The sequence below is a fragment of the Trematosphaeria pertusa genome (assembly GCF_010094035.1).
Source record: "Trematosphaeria pertusa strain CBS 122368 unplaced genomic scaffold BU26scaffold_1, whole genome shotgun sequence".
Lineage (NCBI taxonomy): Eukaryota > Fungi > Ascomycota > Dothideomycetes > Pleosporales > Trematosphaeriaceae > Trematosphaeria > Trematosphaeria pertusa.
This window is the reverse complement of record NW_022987212.1, coordinates 897,358-921,700: the sequence shown is the minus strand read 5'-3', so window position 1 is coordinate 921,700 and position 24,343 is coordinate 897,358. Positions and strand designations below refer to the sequence as shown.

Below are 24,343 nucleotides of genomic sequence, written 5' to 3'. Positions count from 1 at the left end.
TAACTGCTGTCATACAGGAGAGTCCCTCCCGGATTCAAACCAATGGCATGATCCCAGACGCATTGACGAGGGATCACCCAGTCCTGGTGAACACAGTACGGCCAACCAGACTATGCTAAGCCAGTTTTTCATGGTCAGGTATGGCAATGTTGCGTTTGGTTGAGAAGACACGGCTGGATTCGGACTAGCGTAGAATGACTCTCTTCCTCGACCCCTCCCAAGTCTGCACCGCCGCAGTCAGGTGATCCGCTATACCTGATATGTACGGAGTCGCATATGCTCACTTCCCAAAACCCCCACGAACCCCACGACCGCTTGAAGTCCACCAATCAAAGTTACACAGCTCTATTAATAGAAAATATTATTTGCCCAATGTAACGCCGCGAAACATTCTCCCGGGTTGTGTATGAGGTCCCTTATCGATAAAAGGAATGTGATAAGAATTGCCGGCTTATGCCAGACAATGGATATTGAAGGGCTTCAGGATGAGGAACGTGGTGTGCACGGCTTAAACCTCGCTTTTGTTGTCAAAAGTTTGGAAGCCGAAGGAGACTGAGAACGCAGCAGATTGATCTTTTATGCACGCTGTTTTCGTGGTTTCCGACATAGCGATGGCGAAGCGCTCGACAGTTCCAGCACTCTCAGGTGCTGTGAAGAGGGGTGTTCGGTTGCTGAAGTGGAGTGGACGTGGACGTGGGTGTCTCCAATTCCTCTTCTTCTTGCTTAGGCCGGATGCAAGCGCGCCCTTTCTCACTCTTCCAGTGCCTGCTGAGCACGTCGCCCCTATTGAACTCGCGCCCACATCCCCAAGGCGACCCGTTTTTGAGGACACCGCCACAGGCAAACTTCTTAGCGGACGAGTGGGAAGTGCTCTCGTGTCTGGTGCGGTCTCCTTGTCTGGCAAACCTTTTGCCGCAGGTAGTACAGATGAAACTTTCTATGTTTGGTCCGCTATGCTTGAGCCGTGTATGATTCTTGAGGTTGTGTTTTCGCGTGAAGGTGGCGCCGCACGTATCGCAGTCAAACGAAGATTTCTCAGGTGGCATTTCGGGGAACTCCGCATCCTCGTCGTCAAGGCTAATAGTCCCGTGGAAGTCAGTCTCATGCTTTTGGAGGTCTTTCAGTGTTGCGCAACCTAGTGTAGCGAAGGGACATCCTAAGAAAGAACAGAAATACGATCGCTCGTGCTTGGGGACATGGTCGTCTCGTTGCCGACTTGTTGCGAAGCCGTTGTAGAAATGAACACAGCTCAACCGAGGACACTTGTAGACGTGTGACCCATACATCTGTTGGAACTTTTCGGGGGCCTCCGTGGTTGAGGACATGACTTCGAGACAGTCTCGGATCATTTTCATGACTTGTCCTAGGTCTAGGACTTGCTCCTCGGTTGAGGTCTTCATGGATGTATGGAGCTGTCTTCTAGCGAGGTAGGATGCCGAAGCGATCTTTTCGAAGTTTGGGCCCGTTTCCAATGGCTTCAAGCGATCCAGGACCGATTTGGGCACTACAGTTTTCGTTTTTCCTTCAATCCAATGCGTATCGACGAAGATACCTGCAGCCTCGGCTAGAATGATAGTGGTTCGAGTTAGCACATGATCTGAATTAGAGAGCGGGAAGGGTCATATGTTCGCAGAGGGCCATTCTATGACCTGCATCGCTCTTATAACCAGCTCCATGGCCATTAGTAAGCCACTTGTGGCGTCCTTCAAGCCATGCATGCCAAACTTAGATATTCCAGTTGTGTAGCGCAAAGTACGTACCTATTTCGCGAAGCACATCTTCTGAGTGCTGTGAAGACAGACACTTATCGAGGTGACGGGACCAGTACGCGTAAGCGTAATCGAAGAAGCCGTAGTATCCGAGCGAAACATATAGCTCAAGGTCTTTCGGCTCAGTGTTCCTATCGAAGCACGGAAAGCTGAGGTACTCAATACAGCGTAATGTAAGTGCAAGCTCCACCGCGCGCACATCGACGATCCCCTTCTCGACAAGGTACCTTATAGGCGTTAACTCTCACAAAAGCGGCAGAAAGGTCCGATCCCTCTTACCGTTTCGCCGTATGATGAACGAGGTCCACAGCACCGTCCGGGTAGATCTCGACTAGGGAGTCGCAGAGATCCTTGGAATCAACACGGAAGTGATCGCGTTCCCATTGTACAGTCTGGTCTTCGACATCGATTGATACGGCACCTTGTATCTCTCTCCAGCTGAGTCGCCTCTTCGCGCACGCGAGCCAGCCCAATAGCGTCATCGAGTCGGAGGCCTGCGTTTTGTCTTCGCCGAACATTCGGCGCGTTATTCGTGCATAGCTTCGTTAATTAGCGGACATACAACCCCCAATACTGCTTTGGGCTGCGAAACTCACACTACATCCAGTCTGAAAGGGCCTTGAGGGAAGGTGTTAGGAGAAAGCTCTTCGTCCAGCCTGCCAATGGAAGTTAGGCTGTATAGGTAGCTGCTCATAAGTCTGGCGAATAGAAACATGCCTACTATGGTATCAGCACGGAGTCACTATGGATAAACTGTCAACTTACCCTCCGCCTTTTGCGTAATCATGTCTTCAATATAGTTCTGCCTCTCTTGAGTCAGGCCAAACTTCGCTTGAATCTTCGAACTCCAGACATGCGCATAGGTCCTAATATCCTGCTTCGTATCATCTTCAGTGACTTTGAGGGATACCATCTTGGCAAAATCCTTTCTCGCGGCGCTGTCATCTTGACTGATAAACATGCACCGCAACAGATCGGCATCACCTGGAGGGAGGGACTCCCACAACCCTTCGAAGGCAGTCACGATTCCCTTTCTTTGATCTCTCTCACATTCATCAATTCCATCAATGATGATGTACAATTTGTGGCAGTTCTTGACCGCGGTATCCAGGAGCTCCTTGGCAAGGGAGTCTGTCGAAAGAGTGGTCTGGCCACTTCGAGAGGATTTCTCATACAAATATGCGAGAAGACTGTCGTCTTGGTGAAGAAGTTGCGCAAGAACACCGCGGGCGACAGCGAGGAAGGTGTTTCGTTCGACATCAACAGGCGCGCGGTCTACATTAGCGAAACTCCCAAACTGCAAATGGAGCGTCTATATACAGACGCGTTTGACGTTCTCTGCACTGCGCGGAGCCACTCGGACAAGGGCTCCAAGAGGCAAAGACCAGAGACTTGTTTTGACTGTGTATGGCCACCCACGTACCTTGATATCTGCAGTAGAAAAAGGCTACAGTAACACCATGAAGCTTTCGGGCTTCTTCGACAATCAAGGACGCTAAGATTGTTTTGCCTAAACAATAAGTGAGTGTGGCGCAGTTGGAGCCTCAGAAGACTAACCTGCGCCTGGAATACCGGTAAGCCAAAGTAGGTGGTTTGAGCAGAAGACAGGGTCGAACCACGAGTGAAATCGGTTAACTCCTAAGAGCCATCGTCCTGTACCGGGATAGTCTTCTCGGACCTTTGCGTGCTTCTCTTGGTCCACCTCGTACTTCGCCGCGCATAGCCACTGATACACCGCTTCACGGCGTCGGCGAGTTTCCTCCTCTTTCTGGCTTTTGAGAGCCGCTTTGGCCAACTCTTGCGTCCTCAAGACTTCTGTAAACTGTGTGATGCTGGCTTGGGACTCAATGAGGGTGCGATGCTCTCGTAGATTGCGAAGGATACTAGAAAATTCTGTGTCAAAGTTCCTCCAGACGGCATGAAACAGCTGCTTCCACACTGAGATTGTTGGTCAAGTCTTAGAGAGCGAGAGGCCGGGGGCCGACATACTGCGCTGTTTGAAGTATTTCATGGCTTTCCAATGGAAATTCAGAATATCTTCGTATAGAAGTCTCAACACCTGAGATATCTGTGGGTAATTGCGAAAGTAGTTCTCGTATTGGGCGAGGAGGGGGATCTGCTCGCCAATTCGCTGATATGCATCCATCAACGAGTCGAAGGCTTCGGCAAAGGTACAGGCGACCTGGACAAGTTAAAATGAGGAGCCACTGCGAGTTTTTCTAATTCAATGCAGAAATTTGATCAGGATGGAAGGCGAAGCGTCGCTCGGACGGGGAAATTGGAAGTGAGGATGGCCAGACGTAGTGAGCATGACGGTTTCAAAGAGCTTATGTTTACCTGGAGAAGGAACTTCATAGGACCCTGAGAGCAACATTAACCTCAATCAGGTGATGGGGCTTTTAAGCACACCCATACGAAAGCGAGAACCTGGCTCGAATTCAGAAACACGGCTATGACTTTGTCGTATTGCTTCATTCCTTCTAGGAACCCCTCTAGCCTGTACATGCCCCGTAGCCTCTTCTCGGAAGCCTGGCGCCTCTGAATGGTCTCTATGGCGACTTCCAGCTCAATTAAAGTGGTTGCACCGAATTCGCTCCTCTCCTTATCGGTCAGAGAGGCCTTGAACCTATCCAAAACCAAATAGAAAGAGGCCGCCTGTGTTTGATAGGGGTTCGCCATATTACGTGTGAAGATAGCTCAAGTAGGATCATTTGGTCGACACTCGCAGAAGGCTGTGGAGTGGAGGTGACGAGAAAAGCTATGTCGACCGAGAAGGCTAAGTTTACTGGTCCGTGCACGAGTGGCGGTGCGCAACCCTCACCGGTCAACAAGCATCACTCCTTCGATTTCGCACCTTAACATCGTGAAGATGAACACCACAGTCTTCCTCACACGTTTTCAAAGCCGCGTACACAATCCGTGATCAGCTCAGGAGGCCTTTAACCTCGTACAGCCGATGATCAACCCGCTCCACAACGGCTCCTGCAACTACGTCTGCACGGCTTGGCAGCCTCACAGCAAATGAGGAAAATTTGCTCATAATTGCCCTCTGATGACCTCATATGAGTACGCAAATGCCAATTAGAAGATGGAGGCATTGGCAGGGCTTAAACGGTCATTTGAAGCAGGTGAGCGTGGATCAACGATACCCCCATCACTACCCAACGGTGGTTCATCGATGTGACCCTTGCTGGAATCATTTTAACCGTACTCTTCCTATAAATGTTGCCGCCGCGCGATAGTCTAACTAAGCCGTCCTCTGCTAGTCCATTTGAGTTGGCGACGGCCGGTAAACCTAGTCTGCTAGTTCGTCTTGTTGGAGATGTCTTGTGAATCGCTTCGTTTGGGGCGCAGCACTGGTTACTGACAGCCCCATGCAGTGGATGCCATTGCCGAGCATCACTCACGCAGCGTCTCTCGCAATACGAAGGGAACGTGGAACGCTTTCCTCCACTCGGAATGTTCTCAGGCCGAAATCCAGGTCTGCTTCGGTTCGGCAAGTGCTCCCTCACTTCATTGAATCCATACGAAGAGCTAATGCTAGTAAGATCTGTAGTGCGTCAATACAAGTAAGGGCCGATCCCGTGGCCTCGGTTCGAGAGATCTCAAAGCGTACGTTCCATGGAGAGGAAGGCGTTGCACTAGAGCTCTGCTTAGACGGCGAGAGCTTTTGGGTCAGAGTTCCCGGAGGTGAGCTCTTCGGCTGCTTGTCTGCCAAGGTAGGTACGTCGAGGTACATATACCAGCATATCCTACTGATCTGGAAAGCTGCCCATAGAGACTTCCAGCGGGCTGAGTATGGACAGACATGTTGCCTTGGCCCCGTTCCACTCTAGTTAATCGTCGCTAACGTGCACCGCCACATACGTAGGTATCACAAGCTCTGAAGCCGTTAGATGCGCTCTCGCATACGTGTATTCAAATGGAAGGTGTCATATCCTCATCCACGCTCGAGAAAGCCAGGTCGGCTTGGAAGAAATCTGGAAGATCAGCAACTACGACGATCGACATCAACTTTTACGGACATCCACATTCAGCCAGAAGGGTGGGCGACGGACTCGCCTCTGCGAAGTTGTTCCTGCAGCCTCCCGGCCTGGATCTCCAGTCGCTGCCCTATGACAACCCGCAGTATTTAAAACTCCCGGGGGTTTTCAATGTGCGAAGTACTTCAGGCAACGATATAGAGAGGCGCGAGCGAGCTAGTGATAACGCCCAGCCCGCTTCGAATTCTGAGATAGAAGCGATCCTAGATCACATGCCTCAACCGAATTTTCTTAGAGAAATCTCCACCGATGGCCGAATCATTACCGCACTGGTCAAGTATGTTTGCATCATCACCGTTGGTGAACTAGTTCTGACTTTACCAGATATCAGAAAGAGGCGGTTGATTTCATAACGAGGAGAGAGACGGGTGACTTGCCGCCTTCTCTAAGCCTGTGGAGACCGCAATCCTCCGCGAATGGCTTCTTTCAGTGAGACGCCCTTCCGACACGATTCGAATCAGACCTCTGACCCGACCAAGCTACCAACACGTCATACTCCCAAGTGCTAAGAATAGTACAATGGAGGATATCCTCGGTGGCCTCCTCGCGGACGATATGGGCCTTGGCAAGACGCTTTCGGTGCTTGCAGTGATTGTAGCATCGCTCAGCCGGGCTTTCGATTTTGCCTTCGCGAAGACGAGAGCAGCACCCAGCCATTGGGAGCATAATGTTCCATCCAAAACCACGCTCGTCATTGTCCCTTCGTCTCGTAAGTTCATCATTGATAGATACAAATTCGCTTCTCACGCAGGCAGTTCTTATGGATAGCTGGGATGAAGAAATTCAGAAGTGAGTAAGACGACTGTATACAGTCATCCACATCTCCCCATCTGAAACCTTTCAGCCTCGGAGTTGCTAACCGCTGCAGACACATTATTCCTGGCACGCTAAAGACCCATAGATATCACGGAGCGGGCAAGCAGATAGGATTATCAGATCTGTTGACACACGATATCGTTCTTACTACGTATGCAACCGTCGGCTCAGAATTTTGCCGTGGTCAGAGCATCCTAAATCGCGTTGAATGGTATCGACTCGTTCTTGACGAAGGTAGAACTCCTCTCGAAATCCACACGAACGTGTACTTACGATTTACACCTAGCGCATAGTATCCGAAATCCCTCCACGAGGCAATTCCGCGCTATAAGCTCTATTTCCGCGCACATCCGATGGTGCTTGACTGGGACTCCCATACAAAACACCCTCGAGGATCTTGGTGCCTTGGTGAAGTTCCTACGAGTACCCATACTGGACGATATGAGGACCTTTAGGAAACATATTACCGTCCCTGTTCAGGCGAACTCTTCTGGGCGCTTTGCGAACTTGCGACGGCTTCTAGAGTCGCTATGTCTACGACGAACAAGGACTTTACTCGGGCTGCCTGATCCTATTAATGATACGCAGATGCTGAAGTTTTCAGCTTCGGAGAGCGCCATGTACCAAGATTTTGGGGAAAACTGTAGGCATGCCATAGATTTGGCCGTCTCCGGACACAGCATGCAGAAGGCAAATCATCACGTCATCCGAGCCATCCTGGGCATGCGTCTATTCTGTAATGATGGGCCAAAAGCACTGTTGGGGAAATGGGGCCCTTGCGGCTTTCCCTCTGATCCCGAAGAAGCCTTGAGCTATCTACAGACCACCGGGAAGTCCATTTGCGCTCAATGCGAGTGCGAAGTGCTTGCTCTATATCAAGCAGACGATCGTAGCTCTGGAGTCCTGACAATCTGTCAGCATGTGCTTTGCGGAGAATGCCGTCCAATTTTCGAAGCAGACCTTGATGCTTACCTAGAAGATGGGCGCACTCAATGCCCGATCTGCGGGCTTCAAGGTTCACGGGATGCCTTCATCACGGAACCCTCGCAACAATGTGCGAGCACCTCGCCGCAAAAGTCATACCCAACGAAATTACTGGCCCTTCTCGAAAATGTCCGTGGCCATAATAGTGCCGATAAATGGTAAAGAGCCTCTTGAAGGACTTCAAGCTAGCAGCTAATAAAACACGAAGTGTTATCTTTTCGTTCTGGAAGAAGACGCTGGATATGGTAGCTGATCTGTTTGTTTCAAACGGCATACCTTTCCTCCGTATGCATGGCAGTCTTGCGCCCGGCAAAAGAGCCAAAATTCTGACCGAATTTGAGCAATCGACCTCCATTAGGGTTCTACTCGTTACGTTCGGAACAGGGTCTGTGGGGCAAGTACACCCTCGCTGCAGTCATCAATTTCCTCTCGCTGACCCAGCTTGATAGCATCAACAAATTGATGGTTGCTAATCACATCCATATTCTCGAGCCACAATGGAATCCGTCTGTGGAAAGCCAAGCAATTGGGCGGATCCTTCGATTTGGGCAAGAGAAATTCGTCAAGATCATCCGATATATCGTCAATGATACTGTGGAAGAAGTGAGCACTTACGGAAGGACCGTTGTCAAACCTCTCTAATTGACTCAGGCCGTCCAATCCCAACAGCTGCGCAAACTTCAGCTTTCAGGAGGAGGCTTCGGCCTGAGTAAGGACGAGCACGCCTCGCAAAGGATTCAAGAAATCATGGTAAGTCAAGCAAACGATTGTATGTTGATGATAACTCAGTACTTTGCTCCAGAGGCTACTGTGTCCTTCGAAATCGCCGAACGGACCTGCATCAATGGACCCGGGAGACGTTCCGCAACACCTACCTGTTTCAGATCCAGACTAGTGCGTAAGCTCGCGGTGCTTTTCAACTTTGCACTTATCTACATCGCCGCAGTCTTAAAATACAGCGGGTCTCCTCGCTGTTTCTGCTCGAATCGTGCTAGGCTAGCCGGGTCAACATTCAAGACCGGGTTACACCGTGGACACAGGCTTAGTTGAGAGCAAACATCTGCTTTGTTGCCGGAGAAAGCGAGTCACGCTTCGCACCCCGAAGATGTCGTACCTGAAGAGCCACGAAGCACTCCAGCGATTCAATCCATGGATTTTAATTGCAGTGGTCGGCCAGTGTCGTAAATTGATCTAAATCTACTCTCGATTCACACGCGAAATGTCATAGCTCTTTTGCCATTTGAATCTGTTTCCCCATCCTATCTAGAATCCTCAAAACCTGACTATTTAAGATCAGTGCCGCGCATGCTCCTCTTCGGGCCATCGCATAAGGAAGAGAGGAGTTGATCTTGCCCGTAAGCGGAACCTGGCCGTTATACCTTACTAATGAGGCTCAAAGTCGTTTACTTTACTGAAATCTTTAAGAATGGGCAGCTATTGCTTACTTGATACGCTGGATGGGCGTACAAGCCTGGTTGGGGTTAGCGTACTACGGCTCTGTTTCTCAACTATCCCCAATTTGCATCGCCGCACTCAGCTGATCAGATATTACTGCATATGGCCTAGTGTTCCTATCTACTCCGTTGTGAGCCAATGAATTTGGCTGTCCCCAAGTTGCTTCACCGGTGGCAATGCAGGCAGCCTTAACATCGAGCCAATAAAAACGACCGCCCCCGAACGCCTTCACCGCTCTCACCGCTCTCACCGAAGCCCAGAGCATCCACCACAGCGCTGCTCCTATAACGCTAGAGACGTATAATCCTCTCTCCTAGGACGCTACGGCACCGAGACGTTCAAAGGCTTCTGAATGCCCGGCAAGGTTTCTAAAAGGAATCACCGGTGGACTAAAGCATTACCTCTCTATTGGTAATAAATATGGGACGAAGATATTCCATTCCTCGCCTGGTTGCTAAGTAGGAATGGAGCTAATGCCCCCGGAAAGCTATTCACTTCGCGGATGTAAGCATCTACCATACGGGTTGAAAACCGATGCAGTACCAGATGCCTCAAAGGACACAGTAGACCGTCTATTGCTTTAGAGCGCTTCAGATAACCCGCCAGACGCTCAAAATGAGGAGTATGTCCCGGATCCGCCTATCTCATCAACAGCGTGAGGATAAAACCAATCAGCGATCTCAGCATGACTATTTTTAATCAGTGTTGAAGAAAATACCTAGTTGCCCCACCTATAAGGACTCTGTCCGTCGAAGACCTTCACGAGTAGCTTTCCTGAGACAAGACGAGAGGTGTCCATGACTTCAAGCGAACTTGAGATGGGATTGCTAGCTTCTTATGATTGCTCCTTACGGAGTCAAAAGCACTTGAGTGATGTCTGATCACTAGAAGAGCGCGCGTAATGCGTCTCTGGAGGCTTTCAGTGTCGCCCCGATAGCAATTTATTCTCAACTCCTCAACATTAGTCCGGGGAACATTCGGACACCTTACCGGTCCAATACAATAGGACATTCTCTTTGCGTTTGGACTAGCGCACAAACGGCTCAATTTCTCGCGTGCATCCATCCAAAGTAAGGCGAGGAGGAGTCGAAGACGCCTACGTCCACTCCCGGCTGAGCAACTGGATACGCTTCTATCCAGAAACTGAGCACAGCCGATTCCCCACTAGTCAGTGAGCAGGTAGGAAGGGGAGGATGTGTGCCATATAGCGAAGGATCAGGTGGGTTTCTCAGAAGCATTGATTGGACGTCTAAGCTCCCGTCATTTGAGGTAATCGGATGACCGTACCTGGCAGACTGAGATCGTCATTTGAAACATCTTCTGGTAGATAGTAGGCGGTCATTTGGGATATAGTGCGCGAGTCATTAGTACTCGGTGCAATTCTAACTCCATCATGCGCTTGTCATTCTAAGTTTCAGAGACCTAAATAATCCGTTAGACTATGTTTCATCCCCAGCTGGGTCTGGGAGTGTACAACGAGGTGGACTCATATGAATTCTTCCCATCCGCTCTGCGCCGGGCTTCCAGTAAGTGTCACTCCAATTAGGACTAGCGTATAACGACTCTATTTCTCCAGCACCCTCAAATTGCACCGCCGCAGTCAGCTGATGTGATTTTAACCTAAACAAGCTTAGTCTCTAGTCCTCCTGTAAGCGAGCCAATGAGATATGCTATTTTCAGAGTCACCCGCATGTCTACGTGTAGGAAGGCCCCAAATCTGCGCGCAGCCTAACCTACCTAGGTGTGTGGACAACTTATGCGCATGATCCTTCAACCATCGATGTGTGAGCATCCACACGTCGCCTCTTTAGTGTTACCCTCTCCTCCATCGGCTACTCTATCGTTTGCATAGTTCAGGAGTCTATTGCTCTCTGTATCGGCGCTAAACTTCGCTGCGCATGAGGCACAGAACGAGAGGCGTAACTGCGATCACATCTCGACGAGCTCGAGTAACGCTCTTGCACCCCGCCCAGAACGCGTATAAAGATTCAAAGAGATGATAAAAGGCAAGGCGACCACCGACATGCTTTTCTCGTGAGGATTGATGGGAACAGTTCGAATTTCAGTTGAAAGTATGACCTTCACAAACGTATCTGGCCACTCATCGATGGCGACCCCCGGCTGGTGCTTACGTCGAATCACTGAATGACGTTGAGAAAGTGGTATACCATCCTCGGCGTAACCTGGATGCCCGGCTCTCATTGCCCTGCTTGACTTCCAGCCTCAGCGAAAGGCCCATGTCCAGCTGAAAGACAAGAGCTGCAGACTCAACCCGATGCATCTCTAACTACATCGGTAAGCGCCCGCTCAAATGTCCGATTTCTCCTGCGGCACAGGAAGCCCAATTGCGTAAGCTCACAATCGCCCGTCATACTTTCCCGTGGTTGCGCCACAATCATTAGCCTCACATGGCTCGTGCAGTGGCTGTGTTCAGTCGGCCGATGAAACCTCCGACGGCCCACGACCACAACAGCAAGAGGAAGAGTTTGGAGTACGAAAAAGATACTATAGTGTCGCAATTACGAGAAAACTAGTGCAAGGGGTCGATCATCCTCGATACGGTGGGCTTCACCAATTCAGAACTAACCTGACGAGCGATTGCACAGAGCGACCGTCCGGGTCCGTGCCGCATATCTGAGGCTTTGATCCAGCATCCACTATGCGTTAGGGCAGTAATGACTCCATTCAAGCCCAAGCCACCACAATGGGTGGCCCCACGGACATGAACGGCGCGGGCTCAGGTATGGTATCACATCAGATACTAATATGTTCCCCGTTGCGTAGCACTCGTATCCTACGGCTACTACTCAGGGTATCTATCGTTCTACATCATGAAGCACATTGCTTCTCCTACACTTGCTTCTCTCGCATAGCGGACCGTCACCATGGGCAGAGAAGATAAGATCTTTAGGTACCGCAAGGATTTCCTCAGCAACCTGCCTCAGCAGCTTGCACAGGATTTCGGAATAGCCTCCGGTAAGTCCTCATTAGCAGCTTTCTAACTGGCGTGCTGACTTTGCAGATGCTTTACTAATAGCTGATCATGATTTGGCATCAAGCGATTGCGGAGACGAGCTCCAAGGACAACAGCAAGAATCTGTCATAGCCGCATACAACAAATTCCTACACCTTGCAACCTCTACAGGCGAGTGTCCACATGCGGAAACCTCTACGGCAGTACACTACCAGCCTTCGACCCATGGTGATCTTGCACTACCTCTGTACGACGACGTTCCGCTATCTTCTGCTTCCGACGACATTCGCCTGCTTCAGCTCCTACCAGGGGACCATGACGAGCCCATCGTCTGCAATCTATTCCATGTCGAATCAGTAGATCTCTACGACTACGAAGCGCTATCCTATGTCTGGGGATCAGTCGACAGCCCGAGGATCATCTACGTCAATGGCTGGGAAATGGCCATCACGGAGAATCTCGACACGGCACTCCGGGCTCTGCGGCACGAGCAAGAATGCCGTCTTTTGTGGCTCGACGCCATCTGCATCGATCAAAGTCTCATCCCAGAGAAGACCAGGCAAGTCGGCAAGATGGGAGACATATACAAGGCAGCAGCGAGAGTGCTAGTCTTCCTAGGTCCTCAAACCGAGGCCAGCGATACAGTTATCGACTTCTTTGAGGACGGCTACTCCAAGCTACCTGATCTTGGGCACAACACAAAAGGTGGCGCTCTTTCTGGATTGGATGCAGCAGCGTACCTGATCGAGCATCACTTGCCCGTCATCAAAGCCTTCGTTGACGTTCTCTTCCGGCCCTGGTTTTCAAGAGTCTGGGTAAGGCAAGAGTATATCCGCGCCAAAGAAGTCCCGCGCCTCTACTGTGGTCGACGGAACCTTGATTTCCCAGAAGAAGCCTTCAACTTATTATGCGAGGCCGTCTTCCTCCTGCCGACGCTGCTTAAACAGCCCATGTCCGAGATTCTCGCAACACATCAGTTCCATCAGGTCTTCTCCCGGGCTGTCTCCGTCTTCCAGCTAATGAACTCGACGAACTTTTACCCCGAGTGTCCAGATAATCTGCTCCTCAATGAGGGAATCGGCGCGTGCGAGGCTACGGATCCTCGGGACCTCATCTTCGGTGTCTGCGCTCTGTTCGATTCTGTCTCGGCCAACGTCCTCAAAGCGGATTACTCTCAGTCAACCCGAGATGTCTTCATGAAAGCCTCGGCTTGGATGCTCATGATGGAGCAATCGCCTAGAATGCTGGTACAGTACCCACCGCTAGAGGGACCTGGGATTCCTACTTGGGTCATGGATTACACAAGGGCCAGACCCACTTCTAGACACCATGAGTTCGTTGCCACGTTCGATTCCAATATTCTACCTGAAGAAGCGACAGAACAGGACGACGGTGACGCGGATAGTAAGCAGGACGAAGAGCAGCAGCCTACAGATCCTGGATTAAATGAAGATGCGGCTGAGGGGGACGCTAAAGAAGCAGATGAAGAAGCTGAAAAGCAGCCCGCAGAAGACGAGGGCGAAACTTACGACCCCACTGTGCGATGTACAATGTTCCACCAAGTCCTCTCAATATCCGGAGCGGACCTCGATACGATCGCGGAAGTCCACCAGTTCTCTTCCGACGACCGCCTGGAAACCGTAAAGATGCTCTGGCAAATGGAGAAAATATTCCAAACTGACAAGCCACTTCCAGCGAAAGAGAGCTTGCCACCAGCTATTGAGTCCCTTCAGAGTCCAGCTTTCATTCTCCAATGGGCCCTGAAGCTGCCTATTAACCACATGGTCTCCATGCTGGTGCCCCGCTCAGAGTACTTTCTAGAGTACGTTGCTGCAGAGCTCGACGACTTTGTCGTACAATTAGAAGATGAGGTTCTGGAGGACTTGCTGGGTGCCCTGCTCTTCGACTACGACAGGTTCGACTTCGAAATGCGTGGCCACTTGGACATCGCACAACTGTCCAACCCCTCGTCGCCTACAGACGTCACCTCACGCCTCTCCCAGCTCTCGCTCAGCACACCACGATACGAGGTTCTTAAATCCCACCTCATCTCCACGGACGAAGCCCGCAATGCCAGACTCCTCCAACAACTACAACAGCTCGCGACAGAAGTCCTCCCCAATCTCCTCGCCAAACCGGACCCCCCACGATCCCCCCGAATAAACTCTTTTGCCTCATCCTGCTCTTCATCCGCGCCTTCTTCCCCGGAGCCCACCCTGCACTCCCTCCCCCGCACCCAGGACGACCTGCTCCAAGCGTGGGAGAACGAGCGCGAAGACATCTTCTCCCAGCTCTTCCGCTCCTTCTGCTTTTTCCGGACGACACATGGTCTACCCGGGCTAGGAGCGTTTGGTTTGCAGGGACTACGTGCTGGCGATAGGCTCGTGATCTTGCACGACGTGCCTATGCCCATGGTTCTGAGGAAGTGCGCGGGGGATGAGGAAGGAGAGATGTGGGGGCTGGTGGGCCCTGTCGTTGTGAGAGGGATAATGGGAGGAGAAGCTACGGGGATGGTTAGGGACGGCAAGATTGAGAGGAGGGTGTTTAAGATTAGATGATAGGATTGGAGGGTCGCAAGTGTGAATCTACACCCGAAATCGATGCGATCTTACAGAATTGGATAGGCCTGCGGTAGCTAGATCAGCGTGAGCGACTCCTTATACTATTTGCCGTCAGCTACATGTACTGATATCCAAATAGAATCCAGCTCATCGCACGCACCGGCTTCTGCCGCTTGCGTAGCATGCGAGGGGTCGCCGTAGCCGAGTCCACGGAGGGAGTTCTAAGCTAGATCTGCGGCACGCAAAGGAAGGTTTATGTTGCAGTCGAACATCCGTTCATTAAGCCAATGCCCCTAATGGATTGCAAGAAGCGTATGCCGCGAAAGCAGAAGAAGTAGTAGAATGAAGAAGAAGCAGGGAAAAGTTACTTCTAACCCAACAACACACCTTAAGTCCACAATGACCCACACCCCACCACTACGCCCGTTAACCTGATGCCTTTCCACGATCCTTATTCTTCCGTCGTGTATCCATACGTCGTGCCTCGTAGATGGATTCCCTTATGATCCGCGCCAGATCGGAATCTGTTGGCTCCATGGTCTTGTATAGGTCCAACGGTGACTAACCAGCCGCACCCACGCCGTTCGTATCCATTGGACTACCGCCTGCATTACCATTTGCTCGCCTCCGCGTCCTACCGACGATCTTTTTCCTCCTGTCTACTGCTTTTCCGTCTGCTACGTCCACCATGTTTAGATCATCGTCATCTGGCCGGTCCCCGTCCTCTCCACGGTCTTCCCAGTACCTCCTCGTCTCATCTAGCTCCGTGACGTCCGCAGGTTTCATCCTCAGCCACTTCATCCGCGGTCCTGACCTTGCCCTCTCGCTAACTCTGAAGCCGTATATGCGCGGCTCGTAGATGTTTCCTGGGCCGAGGCCGGGCGCAAGATTGTGTGGCGCAACGCCGTTTATTGACGTGACGTTGGCGGGTGTGGTGTTATTTCCGGCCTTGGCTTCTCGGTTGGCAGCTTGTATCGCGAGCAGGGCATCCGCGGCGCTGGAGGGGTTGCTGCGGACGCCGCCGCCAATGTCGAGGTCCGTGAAGGTCATGAAAAAGAGCGAGGGGAACGTCGTGCCGAAGAAGGCACCGTCGACGGTTTGGAAGCGCGAGTTCGGGGGCGTATAGACGTCTAAACAGGAAGGGCAGAATAGTTTCACCGTCTCGTGGCCAGGGCTGTCGTTCAACCCCACGGGGAGCACCTTGCACGAGTTGCAATACACCCGCGGGCAGGTGCCAAAATGTTGCAGCTCGTACTTCTCCGCCATTTGTTGTATGCCTGGACGCGACGTGATATAGCGCTGGTGTATCAATCCGTAGAGCAACTCTGCGGAGCTTTCTATCACGCTGAGATCTGATGCTATCCGTAGGTGTCTTCGGTCGCTCGCCCTTCGGTAACCCGTCGGTCTTTCGTCGCCCAGGATCTCGTCGTCCTCCTCATCTTCTTCATCCTCATCCTCCTCTTCCTCGTCGTCTTCCGGCTCGACGTCCAGTATCATCTCTAGCGCTTCCTTATACATGGGTACTTGCGACTGGAGCCCGGTGAGGTTGAAGTCGTCCTCGATGAAGTCCTCCGACACCTCGGCGAAGTACTCATGGCCCAGCAGGCCGCAAAAAGAGGATATCCATGACTCGGTGACTTGTGATGACGACGACATGGCGCTCGCTTTGTTCGCAGTTGCACGCCGCAGTTACGCGGCGTTAGCTCGTCCGATGCAGAACCCAGATCGCAGGATGTTGGTCTCTCGCGGGAAGAGATTGTGAATAGAGGGGGGTCGGTGTCTGGGCCGGAGACGTAGTCAATGGGAGATGCCGGAATCGCGAGGGGTCGAAAAATAGAGAATGTGGGGGTGGGTTCGTGATGATGCAAAAATCGCGGGTAGAGGCGTCCGTGGGCTATGCCGGCGTATAGCACAGATCTAATGCATGGAGGCGCGATTGCTACCAAGATACCGTTGGACGGAATAGGGCTCGGGACCGCAGCTGCAGGAGACTCGGGTTCGGAGGAAGTCGCAAGGGTAGCCGTGGAGACGAGGAGGGCGGCGCGAGATCGGCGGAAGGCAGTGGGAGGCTCGAGATCGCCCTGGGATGTTTTCAAAAGTGGCTTGGATCCCGATCAGCAATTATCCGGGGTTGTTACATTCATGCTTTGGCGGTCGTTGGCCTGTTTCGGTGGTAGGAGAGGTGCGGCCGCAGCCTTGGCTTCACCCCGCCGTGTCGGCGGCACGTGATTTCGCCGTGCCAACCTTAGAACACCTGCACGTCGAAGAGAAGCGGACTCGTCACTACCACTTCATGTTTCTAATCTGTAATGCTGAACATATTCTCTCATTCGGTAACAGTCGCACCGTACATATTCCCCTAATTCTATCACATTCAGAACAAATCCCTCATTATCCTCGCTAACTCGTCATTCTCCTGGCCGAAGGCGCTCGTGAACTCTCCGTTCGACACCTCTGCGGAAGAGAGCCCGTATCCATTCTGAAGCATTGAATAGCCACCCGCTGCTTCAAACAATGTTGTAAGGTCTGACGCCATCCCATGCGGCGTGTCTAGATGATTCCCGTTCCGGCCGTTCGAGAAGATTGCTAGCTCGTCGACTTGATGCCCGGCAAGCCCTGCCATGGCGACAGCGGCAGATGAGTGCGCATCCGCAGCGTCGTGGCGTATGTTCAATCCTAGCCTCGGTCCCACCTCTTTGAGCATCTTGATGGTCTTCCATAGCCGCTTTGACACATAGGAGTTCGCCGACAGGCCGCGGACTAGGTCAAGGGCCATATAGAACTCATCTCGACACTGGGAGCTGAACTCTGCAGGCGCATGAGCGACTGCTAGAAATAGTACCGCTAAAGCAGAGATGAGAAAATAGTTGAACATCGTCTGCTGGGCCTTGTATATGTCTGATGTCTGATTGATATGTGTCAATATCCGGATAGTGTCCTTTGAAACTTTGACCACTGTATGGGCGAACTCAAGGTTCTCCATAATACTGGTAGCAGTGTGCAACACGGGGCGGTAGATAAGGATGCGCATCTGGTTCGCACGAAGGTATAAGGCAACCTGGAGCCGATGGAGCCCTCGCGTTGGCGGATCGAAGTGTCGGCCGCTGTCGGGGTGAACGAACTTCAGAGAGTCTGGGATCGATCGATGCCAGTTGAGGACTTGGAAGTCAAGGAACCCCATATCCTCTTTGTTAATTGTGTTCTGAGAGGCGTCGGCGTTAGCAATTGACTTCCAGACCTTCGACCCGATGAGGCTGTAAGATATCATCGCATTAAGGTAAGGGGTAGAGTCATCCTTTGGACCATTAGCATTATGTAAGACGGAATAAAGCGAAGCTGAGCCTACCGGTTTAGGAAGGGTTGGGTCTATGTCAGCTTCCTGCAAGGCGAATGGCATTCCGGTCCCAAAGCTCCAGCGTCGATCGAGCACGTACACAGACCAGAACGTCCGAATAGCTGTGCCTTGCTCATCTGGCTCAGTAAAGACCGAAGTGTATGTTTCTCGGCGATGTAAACCCAGCTCTAGACACTGGCGGGCAGCCAGACCAATGACTCGCCAGGCGAGAGACTCGTTGTCTTGATGAAAGTGGTACATGCCCTGGGCCGTTAGCGACATCACACAGCTGCGTCGGTGCAGAGCTTACAGTCATGGTTAGTAAGTGGATACTCCTGAGGTCCACCGGGTCAGAAAGAGCCTTCTCGACGACTTTGTGGACATTGTTGAAGAGTTTCTCTCCTAATGGGTCTTTTCCATTGCCCTCGAGCACTAAGGCAATGGCGAGCATAAGTTTCAAGATGCTCGTCTGGTCATCCATTATGGCATCGGCACCGGGGAGGGCACCTTGCATGAGACCTGATCTGGCTGCTGCTTCAACGAATGCGAAGAGCATCTCCGCATAGCGGATAACCTTGTCGATGTCGAGGAAGGGGTACATCAAGCCCATCTCTTCATGCCATAAATGGATTAACCGAATCGCCTCATGCTTCGTGAGCGACCAGATTGGGTCCTTATCAGCGTGGAGCGTTGGCTTGGGAAGGACGGCGTTCGTAGTGGGCGGGGTGGCCATCGGCGTCGCGTCCTGTGTCACAACTCCTTCATCCTCAGCATCGTCAGTTCCAGTTATGCCCATCGTCTTCAGGCTCGACTTTGCTACGCCCAGATTGAACGCACTCGACGTTGGGCCGTGGAATCGTGGGTGCTTGCTGAAGGACTTGGTTCGCTGGTTCGCTGGCGAAGGGGGCAGTATAGACGTCTGCCCAATGGACATAGACCGAGGATATTCTTGGGGATTGAACGGCGTCCCGATAGACCCGGCGCTTTGCACGTCGACCTGGCTCTTGAGGGAGTTGAGGTTCGCGAAGAGCTGATCTACTTGCTCCTGGAGGGCCGATATATGCGACGACATCTGCTTGAATTCCCTAGGTGGTTCAGCGCACTCCATTTATGGCTCTGGGCTTCATACTCGGAGTCCTTGAAGTTGTTGCAGCAGTTCGGCGCATATAGGCACTCCAGCGACAGATTCCCGCATCGCTGGCACGGCGTCTGGCCGTTGCACTTGATCTTTCTTCGCTTGCACTCGTTACTGAGACACACGTCAGCCTGCCCACCTACGGCTTTGCGCTCTGGTGGCCGCGCACCATGCAATTGAGATATAGCGATTGCGCTTGGCTCGAGGTTGCGGAGCTCCATCCTCGGTCTTCCGTTTCTGGGCCGCAGTCGTCTCGTTCGGAGGGCTCATCGTCTCGCTGCCGGTGAGAGTCGACGTCGGAGTCATGTTAGGCTTCGCGCTGAGAAGCAGACGTCTGTCACAGCTTAAAGGGTCCGTCGAGGGAAAGCCGCGCAGCCGTCATGCGCCTTGCGCTCCGTTCGTTCCTCTCGGACGCTCGGGCCAGAACGGGAAACTGGGGTTTGGAAATCTGCGGGGTCGGTTGAGGGCGCAAACGACGGCAATCCACTCCATGCCACGTGAGCCACCATTTGCGCCACGGCACCACCTCAGCGAATGTGGTGGGGCACATTACATAGTAGACTAGGTAGGAGACGTAGAAGACGGAAAAGCTACTCATGAATGCATCCGCCAGATGAAGATGGGAATGAGACCCGCAATGTGTGTACAGTACCAACATTAACGGATTACAATCTAGCTATCTACAAATCTTTTGCCCTCTTCTACCATGGCGTCTACATGCTCAATCTAGAAGCTGCCTGCTGCCTCAACGATATCAAGAGGCCAGTCGTGCTAGTGAGGCTTCGCTGGAGCACCTGTTGAAGCATCACCTTTGCATCCTTGATGCCCAGACCCTTCTGACGCATACGGTACGCCCCAATGATGGCGAGAGTGACAGCGAGGAAGCGTACGACACGGATCCTGCGAATGTGGGAAATACCCTTCTTCGTATACGAGATGTTCCAATCCCCCCATTTAGCGAAGGTGCAGCGCCGCCAGAAGTCGACTTGCGAATACCTAGTCGAGCGTAAGTGGGAGCGTTTTAGACAAGACGAGGAATACGTACGGATACACAGTGGAGTTCCATCCGTCGCTAGTGAAGTACCAGCTCGTGCAGCCACCACTCATGAACACTGTATCCTTGAGACTCCTCTGAATCTCATTGGTGTAGGCGACCTCTGCATCGTGCTTGACGTCCACGGTCGATGCCTCTCCATTCAGGAGCAGCTTGATAAACTTCAAGCTATAGTTCACCATATTCTCGGTAGCCAGGACTACGGAGCTATGTCCGGTCGCTGTATTGGGTCCGAAAATTATAAAAAAGTTGGGGAAGCCGTCCATCGCCGTACCCTGATAAGCCTGAGCGCCGCCTCTTTCCTCCATCGTGTCGACCAGGTCTTTCCCTCCTTTGCCCGCGACCTTCAACGGGTGAAGCCACTTAGTAGTGTCGAAACCGTTTGCGAGAACAATGACGTCCGCGGGTACCTCTCGCTCGGGAAAACCGCCCTTGGCGGCCGGAGGGTACATTGCACCAGGGCCGATGATTACGCTGTGTTCGTTAACACGCGTCAGAGGTTGCGTCGTCAGTTCGATATTTGGCTCGTTGAGGCTCTGATACCACCGCTTGTCAAAGATCCTCCTCTTGCAGCCGATACCGTAGTTTGGAGTTAGCATCTCATGATACTATTTAGGAGTCAGAGATGAAAGCAATTTTGTTCCGTAACCGACGAACCTTTTCCGGCACGATCTTCTTCATTCGCGCCATCAGCTTCTCCTCGGCCTCCTGCCTGTTCTTCTCTGCTTGCGGCGTATTGGGAAACAGCTTCTTGAAAACTATTTCGGCGCCAGCGAAAATGGTAAAGCGGAGAGTCTGGAGAAGACCAGGTACGGTCTTCAGCAACTTGGCGCTGTTCTTCTCCCACCACTCATCACCGCCGGGCGGAATGAAACTCGGAACGACCCACGGCGGTGATCGCATCAGCTGGAGAACGGACTTTGCGTTATATGGGGCGTGAGGCAATCGGGGGACAAGCTGCGCTGAGCTGCATCCGGTGCCAACGACGACCACGTTCTTGTCCGTAAAGTCGACGCTCTCGTCCCATCGCGCCGAATGGAACACTGGTCCTTTGAAGCTTTCGATCCCCGGGATCTCGTCCGGCCATCCTTTGGGCTCAACCAGGCCACCAACGCAGCTGATCACGACTTTGGCGCGTACGACCTCTGTCTCCGAGTACACAGCTGACTCTCCCTTCTCTTTGACAATCTTCATGCGATCCTTGGCGGAGATGTCGCCCATGCCCGCTATCATTCGCCTGAGTGTGACCTCCCATATCTGCTCATCCTCCAACCATCTGCATTGTTCGACATCGGTATTAAGCTCGAACTTGTCCGTGATGTTGTACTTTTGGCAGACGTCGTGGTAGTATTGTACGATTTCGCGACCGGGTGGGTAGAAGGACGTCCAGTCTGGGTTCTGCGCAAATGAAAAGGAATAAAAGACAGCGGGAACGTCACTGGTCAAGGTCAGCGATAAGCGTGAGATGCAGCTGCGCCATACACGCCAAGCGGACGCATGTTACAATATAAATCAGCTGGAACTCCCCTCGTTAACTTTTCCACAGCTCCGTTCATATTCAACGAATGCAGGAGATTTCCGTTACGAGTTGCTGCGTTGTCGTGTCTCAAGCTTCCGCGCTCCAGCACATCGGTGGAAGACTTACCACGCGACTCCGGGATACCGATTGATCCACCAAGTTCCCCCAATGCCCGCCTGGCGCTCGAAGATACGGAACTGGTCGAAACCAAGCTCATCCTTCAACCTACATGCCATTGCAATACCCGAAGCTCCCGCGCCGACGATGAGGACCGGATAGTAGGTATATGCATCGTGGTCGTATCCGTTGACGCGTCGAATCGTTTCCCCGATCATCGTGAAGCTTTCGAGAGGAAATACCAGGATGTACAGAAGTGTAAAAGAGGAAGAATGGAAAACGGAGGGCGAGAGCTAGCAAGCTTATGGCGGGGACCACGGGCGGAGCTTTGTACGAGACCCCAGAGTTCAGGGTACTTCACTTAGTTCCGCAATTATGCGGGGGCTAAAGCTTCGCCAGGCTCCTGGAAACGAAGACGATCGCCAATTGTACGACCGCGAAGGCCAGGGCGGGAGCCGCGGGACTGTGTGGCTCGGCGAGTGGTTCGTCCGTCGGGGAATGGGCAATGGACCTCGGCACAAACGCGATACGAGCGCGATAGGAAAAGGATCCAGGGGAATCTCTCGTGAGACTCTTACGAACCCACATTTTACTCCGCATTGACAAGCTTCTGGCATATGATTCGGGTTCGGGAATACCGAGGGATTGGTCGGGTATTGCGCCTTGTGTAACGCTGGCAAGTTCAGTCACGCTTTGGATGAAGTTCTGCTTTCCCTACTGTTAAATAAGTCCATGCTGCGAGATGCATGCATCGTCCGCAAGCTTTCGCCTGCGCACGCGTGGACCCTGTCTACACGTAGACCTAGGTAGGAAACGTTCTTCGATCCCTCTTGGTCAGGTTGCTGTCGCTTCAGCATTGAACTTAGGGACGCAGCGGCCTAGACATTGAAAGGAGCTTCTCTGCCTATAGTAACGCCCAGGGCAGATGAGGCGTATCAAGTCCAGTATCCTGGACTTCGGTGAGCCTTAAACCACAGCAGTGGATTGGGTTTAAACTCTCCACGTGAGAGCGTTCTGCAGTCGCGCACAGACCAAACCTTATTCGCTCTATCGCTATCGCTGCCTCATTGTTCCAAGCTCACAGCTACTTTCACAACAAGCCCTCTAGATCATACGCTACGAGGCACTTATGTCTGAAATGACACAGTTCCGCCTGTGATACCTGAACCCCAGAAGCTCCAAAGAAAGCTTCATACTCCCACCATGAACGCGATCGACGCCACAGATCGTCACATTCAGAAAGATGAGGGTACACATCCTCCTCAGCGCAAAGCGCATAACACGTAGCTGAACATCCTTCTAGGGCCACCACCATCTCTCCTCGCAATCGTCCTCGACACAAATCCCCACGCCTGGGCACACCTCTCCTCGACCCTCCCGCTCTCCACCGCCCTCGCCAACATCCTCATCTTCATAAATGCGCACCTCGCCTCGGGCAACGGCAACGAAGTCGCCGTAATAGCCTCCCACTCGCACAAAGCATGCTTTCTCTACCCTCCCCCCACCCCGCCTACTCCACAAGCCCGCCATGGCACCCCAAACGGCGACATCGAAATGAACGGCGTGGCAGACACCAAACTCAACGGCATACCGGACAACCCGAACAAATACCGGCCCTTCGCAACAGTCGAGACCGCTATCCTGAATAACTTCGCGAAGTTGCTAGACTCGACGAAGGTGGAACATCTTTCCGCGACGCCGACGACGTTGATAGGAGGCGCCCTCTCCCTCGCACTCTCATACATCGCAAAGTCCACTCTGCTCCACTCCCCCGTCGACCCCTCCACCCATGAAGATCCGCTTCGCGCCCTCGCAGACTCCGAATCCACGCACGCGCAACGCGTACCCCTCACATCCCGCATCCTCATCGTGTCCGTCTCCGGCGACCTCGCAAACCAATACATCCCCGTCATGAACTCGATATTCGCCGCGCAGCGCAAGCGCATACCAATCGACATTCTCAAGTTGGCGGGCGACACAGTGCTGCTGCAGCAGGCGAGCGATGCGACGGGCGGCGTGTACATGAAGCCCGAACGGCCAGAGGGACTGTTGCAGTATCTCATGATGGCGTTTCTGCCGGATGCGACGGCGAGGCGGAGTTTCGTGATGCCGAGCGCAGGGGGTGTGGATTTCCGCGCTGCGTGTTTCTGCCATAGGAAGGTGGTGGATATTGGGTACGTGTGCAGTGTGTGCTTGAGTAGTAAGTTTTCCCCTAGTCAATTGCAGAGGAGACAGCCCATATTGACGACTCTATAGTATTCTGCACGCCCAGCTTACCCAACAACCTCTGCCTAACCTGCGGCTCCTACCTCTCGCTCCGTAGCGCGACTACGAATCCCCCAGCGCTCATACCACGGAAGAAGAAAAAGAGGAGGAGGGCCGGTGGTACCGATTCGGCCACGCCGGCAGGCACGCCAGCTGGATCGGGTACGCCTATGCATGCTTGAACACTGTGTGTCGAAACCTGAAAGAGCAAAATGGCAAATTGTACCAAAAATCTCCTTCATCATTTGGTACAAGCGATTAGCATTTCGCGGCGTTTTGAGGACCCAGATGAGGTAACGAGGCATTTGGTTTTAGCA

At 52.5% G+C, this 24,343-nt stretch overlaps 7 protein-coding genes across 7 annotated transcripts; 3 read left to right on the top strand and 4 right to left on the bottom strand.

The window, feature by feature from the left end:
• Window positions 1-286: 286 nt before the first annotated feature.
• Window positions 287-4,448, bottom strand: BU26DRAFT_471711 (uncharacterized protein; the record flags this gene model as incomplete). Its single annotated transcript, XM_033825397.1, has 10 exons — window positions 287-1,564; window positions 1,761-1,996; window positions 2,049-2,309; window positions 2,366-2,486; window positions 2,535-3,044; window positions 3,193-3,264; window positions 3,327-3,707; window positions 3,759-3,951; window positions 4,107-4,130; window positions 4,179-4,448. 10 exons carry the CDS (start codon window positions 4,446-4,448, stop codon window positions 642-644), a joined length of 2,991 nt encoding a protein of 996 aa, XP_033690833.1. The 3' UTR covers window positions 287-641.
• Window positions 4,449-4,638: 190 nt separating this feature from the next.
• Window positions 4,639-8,837, top strand: BU26DRAFT_512782 (uncharacterized protein). Its single transcript, XM_033827468.1, has 13 exons — window positions 4,639-4,897; window positions 5,150-5,265; window positions 5,318-5,488; window positions 5,641-6,089; window positions 6,137-6,241; window positions 6,292-6,521; window positions 6,568-6,601; window positions 6,681-6,862; window positions 6,915-7,770; window positions 7,821-8,006; window positions 8,062-8,215; window positions 8,264-8,362; window positions 8,415-8,837. The coding sequence occupies exons 1-13, from the start codon at window positions 4,858-4,860 to the stop codon at window positions 8,505-8,507; spliced, it is 2,715 nt and encodes a 904-aa protein (XP_033690832.1). The 5' UTR covers window positions 4,639-4,857; the 3' UTR covers window positions 8,508-8,837.
• A 3,464-nt stretch (window positions 8,838-12,301) lies between these two features.
• On the top strand, window positions 12,302-12,883 carry BU26DRAFT_387192 (HET-domain-containing protein; the record flags this gene model as incomplete). Its single annotated transcript, XM_033822660.1, has 2 exons — window positions 12,302-12,746; window positions 12,813-12,883. Coding segments are annotated over 2 exons (516 nt in total), but the record flags the coding sequence as incomplete, so codon positions are not given.
• A 2,280-nt stretch (window positions 12,884-15,163) lies between these two features.
• On the bottom strand, window positions 15,164-16,258 carry BU26DRAFT_412328 (uncharacterized protein; the record flags this gene model as incomplete). Its single annotated transcript, XM_033822965.1, has 1 exon — window positions 15,164-16,258. One exon carries the CDS (start codon window positions 16,256-16,258, stop codon window positions 15,164-15,166), a length of 1,095 nt encoding a protein of 364 aa, XP_033690830.1.
• Window positions 16,259-16,901: 643 nt separating this feature from the next.
• BU26DRAFT_471707 (fungal-specific transcription factor-like protein) lies at window positions 16,902-19,501 on the bottom strand. Its single transcript, XM_033825396.1, has 5 exons — window positions 19,241-19,501; window positions 19,066-19,185; window positions 18,247-19,021; window positions 17,949-18,200; window positions 16,902-17,897 (listed from the first exon to the last, which is right to left on the bottom strand). The coding sequence occupies exons 1-5, from the start codon at window positions 19,375-19,377 to the stop codon at window positions 16,977-16,979; spliced, it is 2,205 nt and encodes a 734-aa protein (XP_033690829.1). The 5' UTR covers window positions 19,378-19,501; the 3' UTR covers window positions 16,902-16,976.
• Window positions 19,502-19,664: 163 nt separating this feature from the next.
• BU26DRAFT_512779 (FAD/NAD(P)-binding domain-containing protein) lies at window positions 19,665-22,290 on the bottom strand. The gene is made up of 4 exons (XM_033827467.1): window positions 21,771-22,290; window positions 20,783-21,563; window positions 20,117-20,733; window positions 19,665-20,067 (listed from the first exon to the last, which is right to left on the bottom strand). The coding sequence occupies exons 1-4, from the start codon at window positions 21,977-21,979 to the stop codon at window positions 19,785-19,787; spliced, it is 1,890 nt and encodes a 629-aa protein (XP_033690828.1). The 5' UTR covers window positions 21,980-22,290; the 3' UTR covers window positions 19,665-19,784.
• A 674-nt stretch (window positions 22,291-22,964) lies between these two features.
• On the top strand, window positions 22,965-24,208 carry BU26DRAFT_526478 (transcription factor Tfb4; the record flags this gene model as incomplete). The annotated part of the gene is made up of 3 exons (XM_033830705.1): window positions 22,965-23,010; window positions 23,065-23,961; window positions 24,018-24,208. The coding sequence occupies 3 exons, from the start codon at window positions 22,965-22,967 to the stop codon at window positions 24,206-24,208; spliced, it is 1,134 nt and encodes a 377-aa protein (XP_033690827.1).
• Between the last annotated feature and the right edge of the window lie 135 nt (window positions 24,209-24,343).

Excerpts from the sequence above, each read along its gene's own strand:
- BU26DRAFT_512782 (XM_033827468.1), top strand. The coding sequence starts at position 4,858 with ATGGAGGCATTGGCAGGGCTTAAACGGTCATTTGAAGCAG. Across the intron at positions 6,090-6,136 it reads ATCATTACCGCACTGGTCAA|ATATCAGAAAGAGGCGGTTG; the intron begins GTATGTTTGCAT and ends TGACTTTACCAG. Across the intron at positions 6,863-6,914 it reads TCGACTCGTTCTTGACGAAG|CGCATAGTATCCGAAATCCC; the intron begins GTAGAACTCCTC and ends ATTTACACCTAG.
- BU26DRAFT_471707 (XM_033825396.1), bottom strand. The coding sequence starts at position 19,377 with ATGACTCCGACGTCGACTCTCACCGGCAGCGAGACGATGAGCCCTCCG. Across the intron at positions 19,186-19,240 it reads CGCTATATCTCAATTGCATG|TAACGAGTGCAAGCGAAGAA; the intron begins GTGCGCGGCCAC and ends CGTGTGTCTCAG. Across the intron at positions 19,022-19,065 it reads AACAACTTCAAGGACTCCGA|GGAATTCAAGCAGATGTCGT; the intron begins GTATGAAGCCCA and ends TGAACCACCTAG.
- BU26DRAFT_512779 (XM_033827467.1), bottom strand. The coding sequence starts at position 21,979 with ATGATCGGGGAAACGATTCGACGCGTCAACGGATACGACCACGATGCA. Across the intron at positions 21,564-21,770 it reads CGGTATCCCGGAGTCGCGTG|TGACGTTCCCGCTGTCTTTT; the intron begins GTAAGTCTTCCA and ends GACCTTGACCAG. Across the intron at positions 20,734-20,782 it reads AGAAGATCGTGCCGGAAAAG|TATCATGAGATGCTAACTCC; the intron begins GTTCGTCGGTTA and ends ACTCCTAAATAG.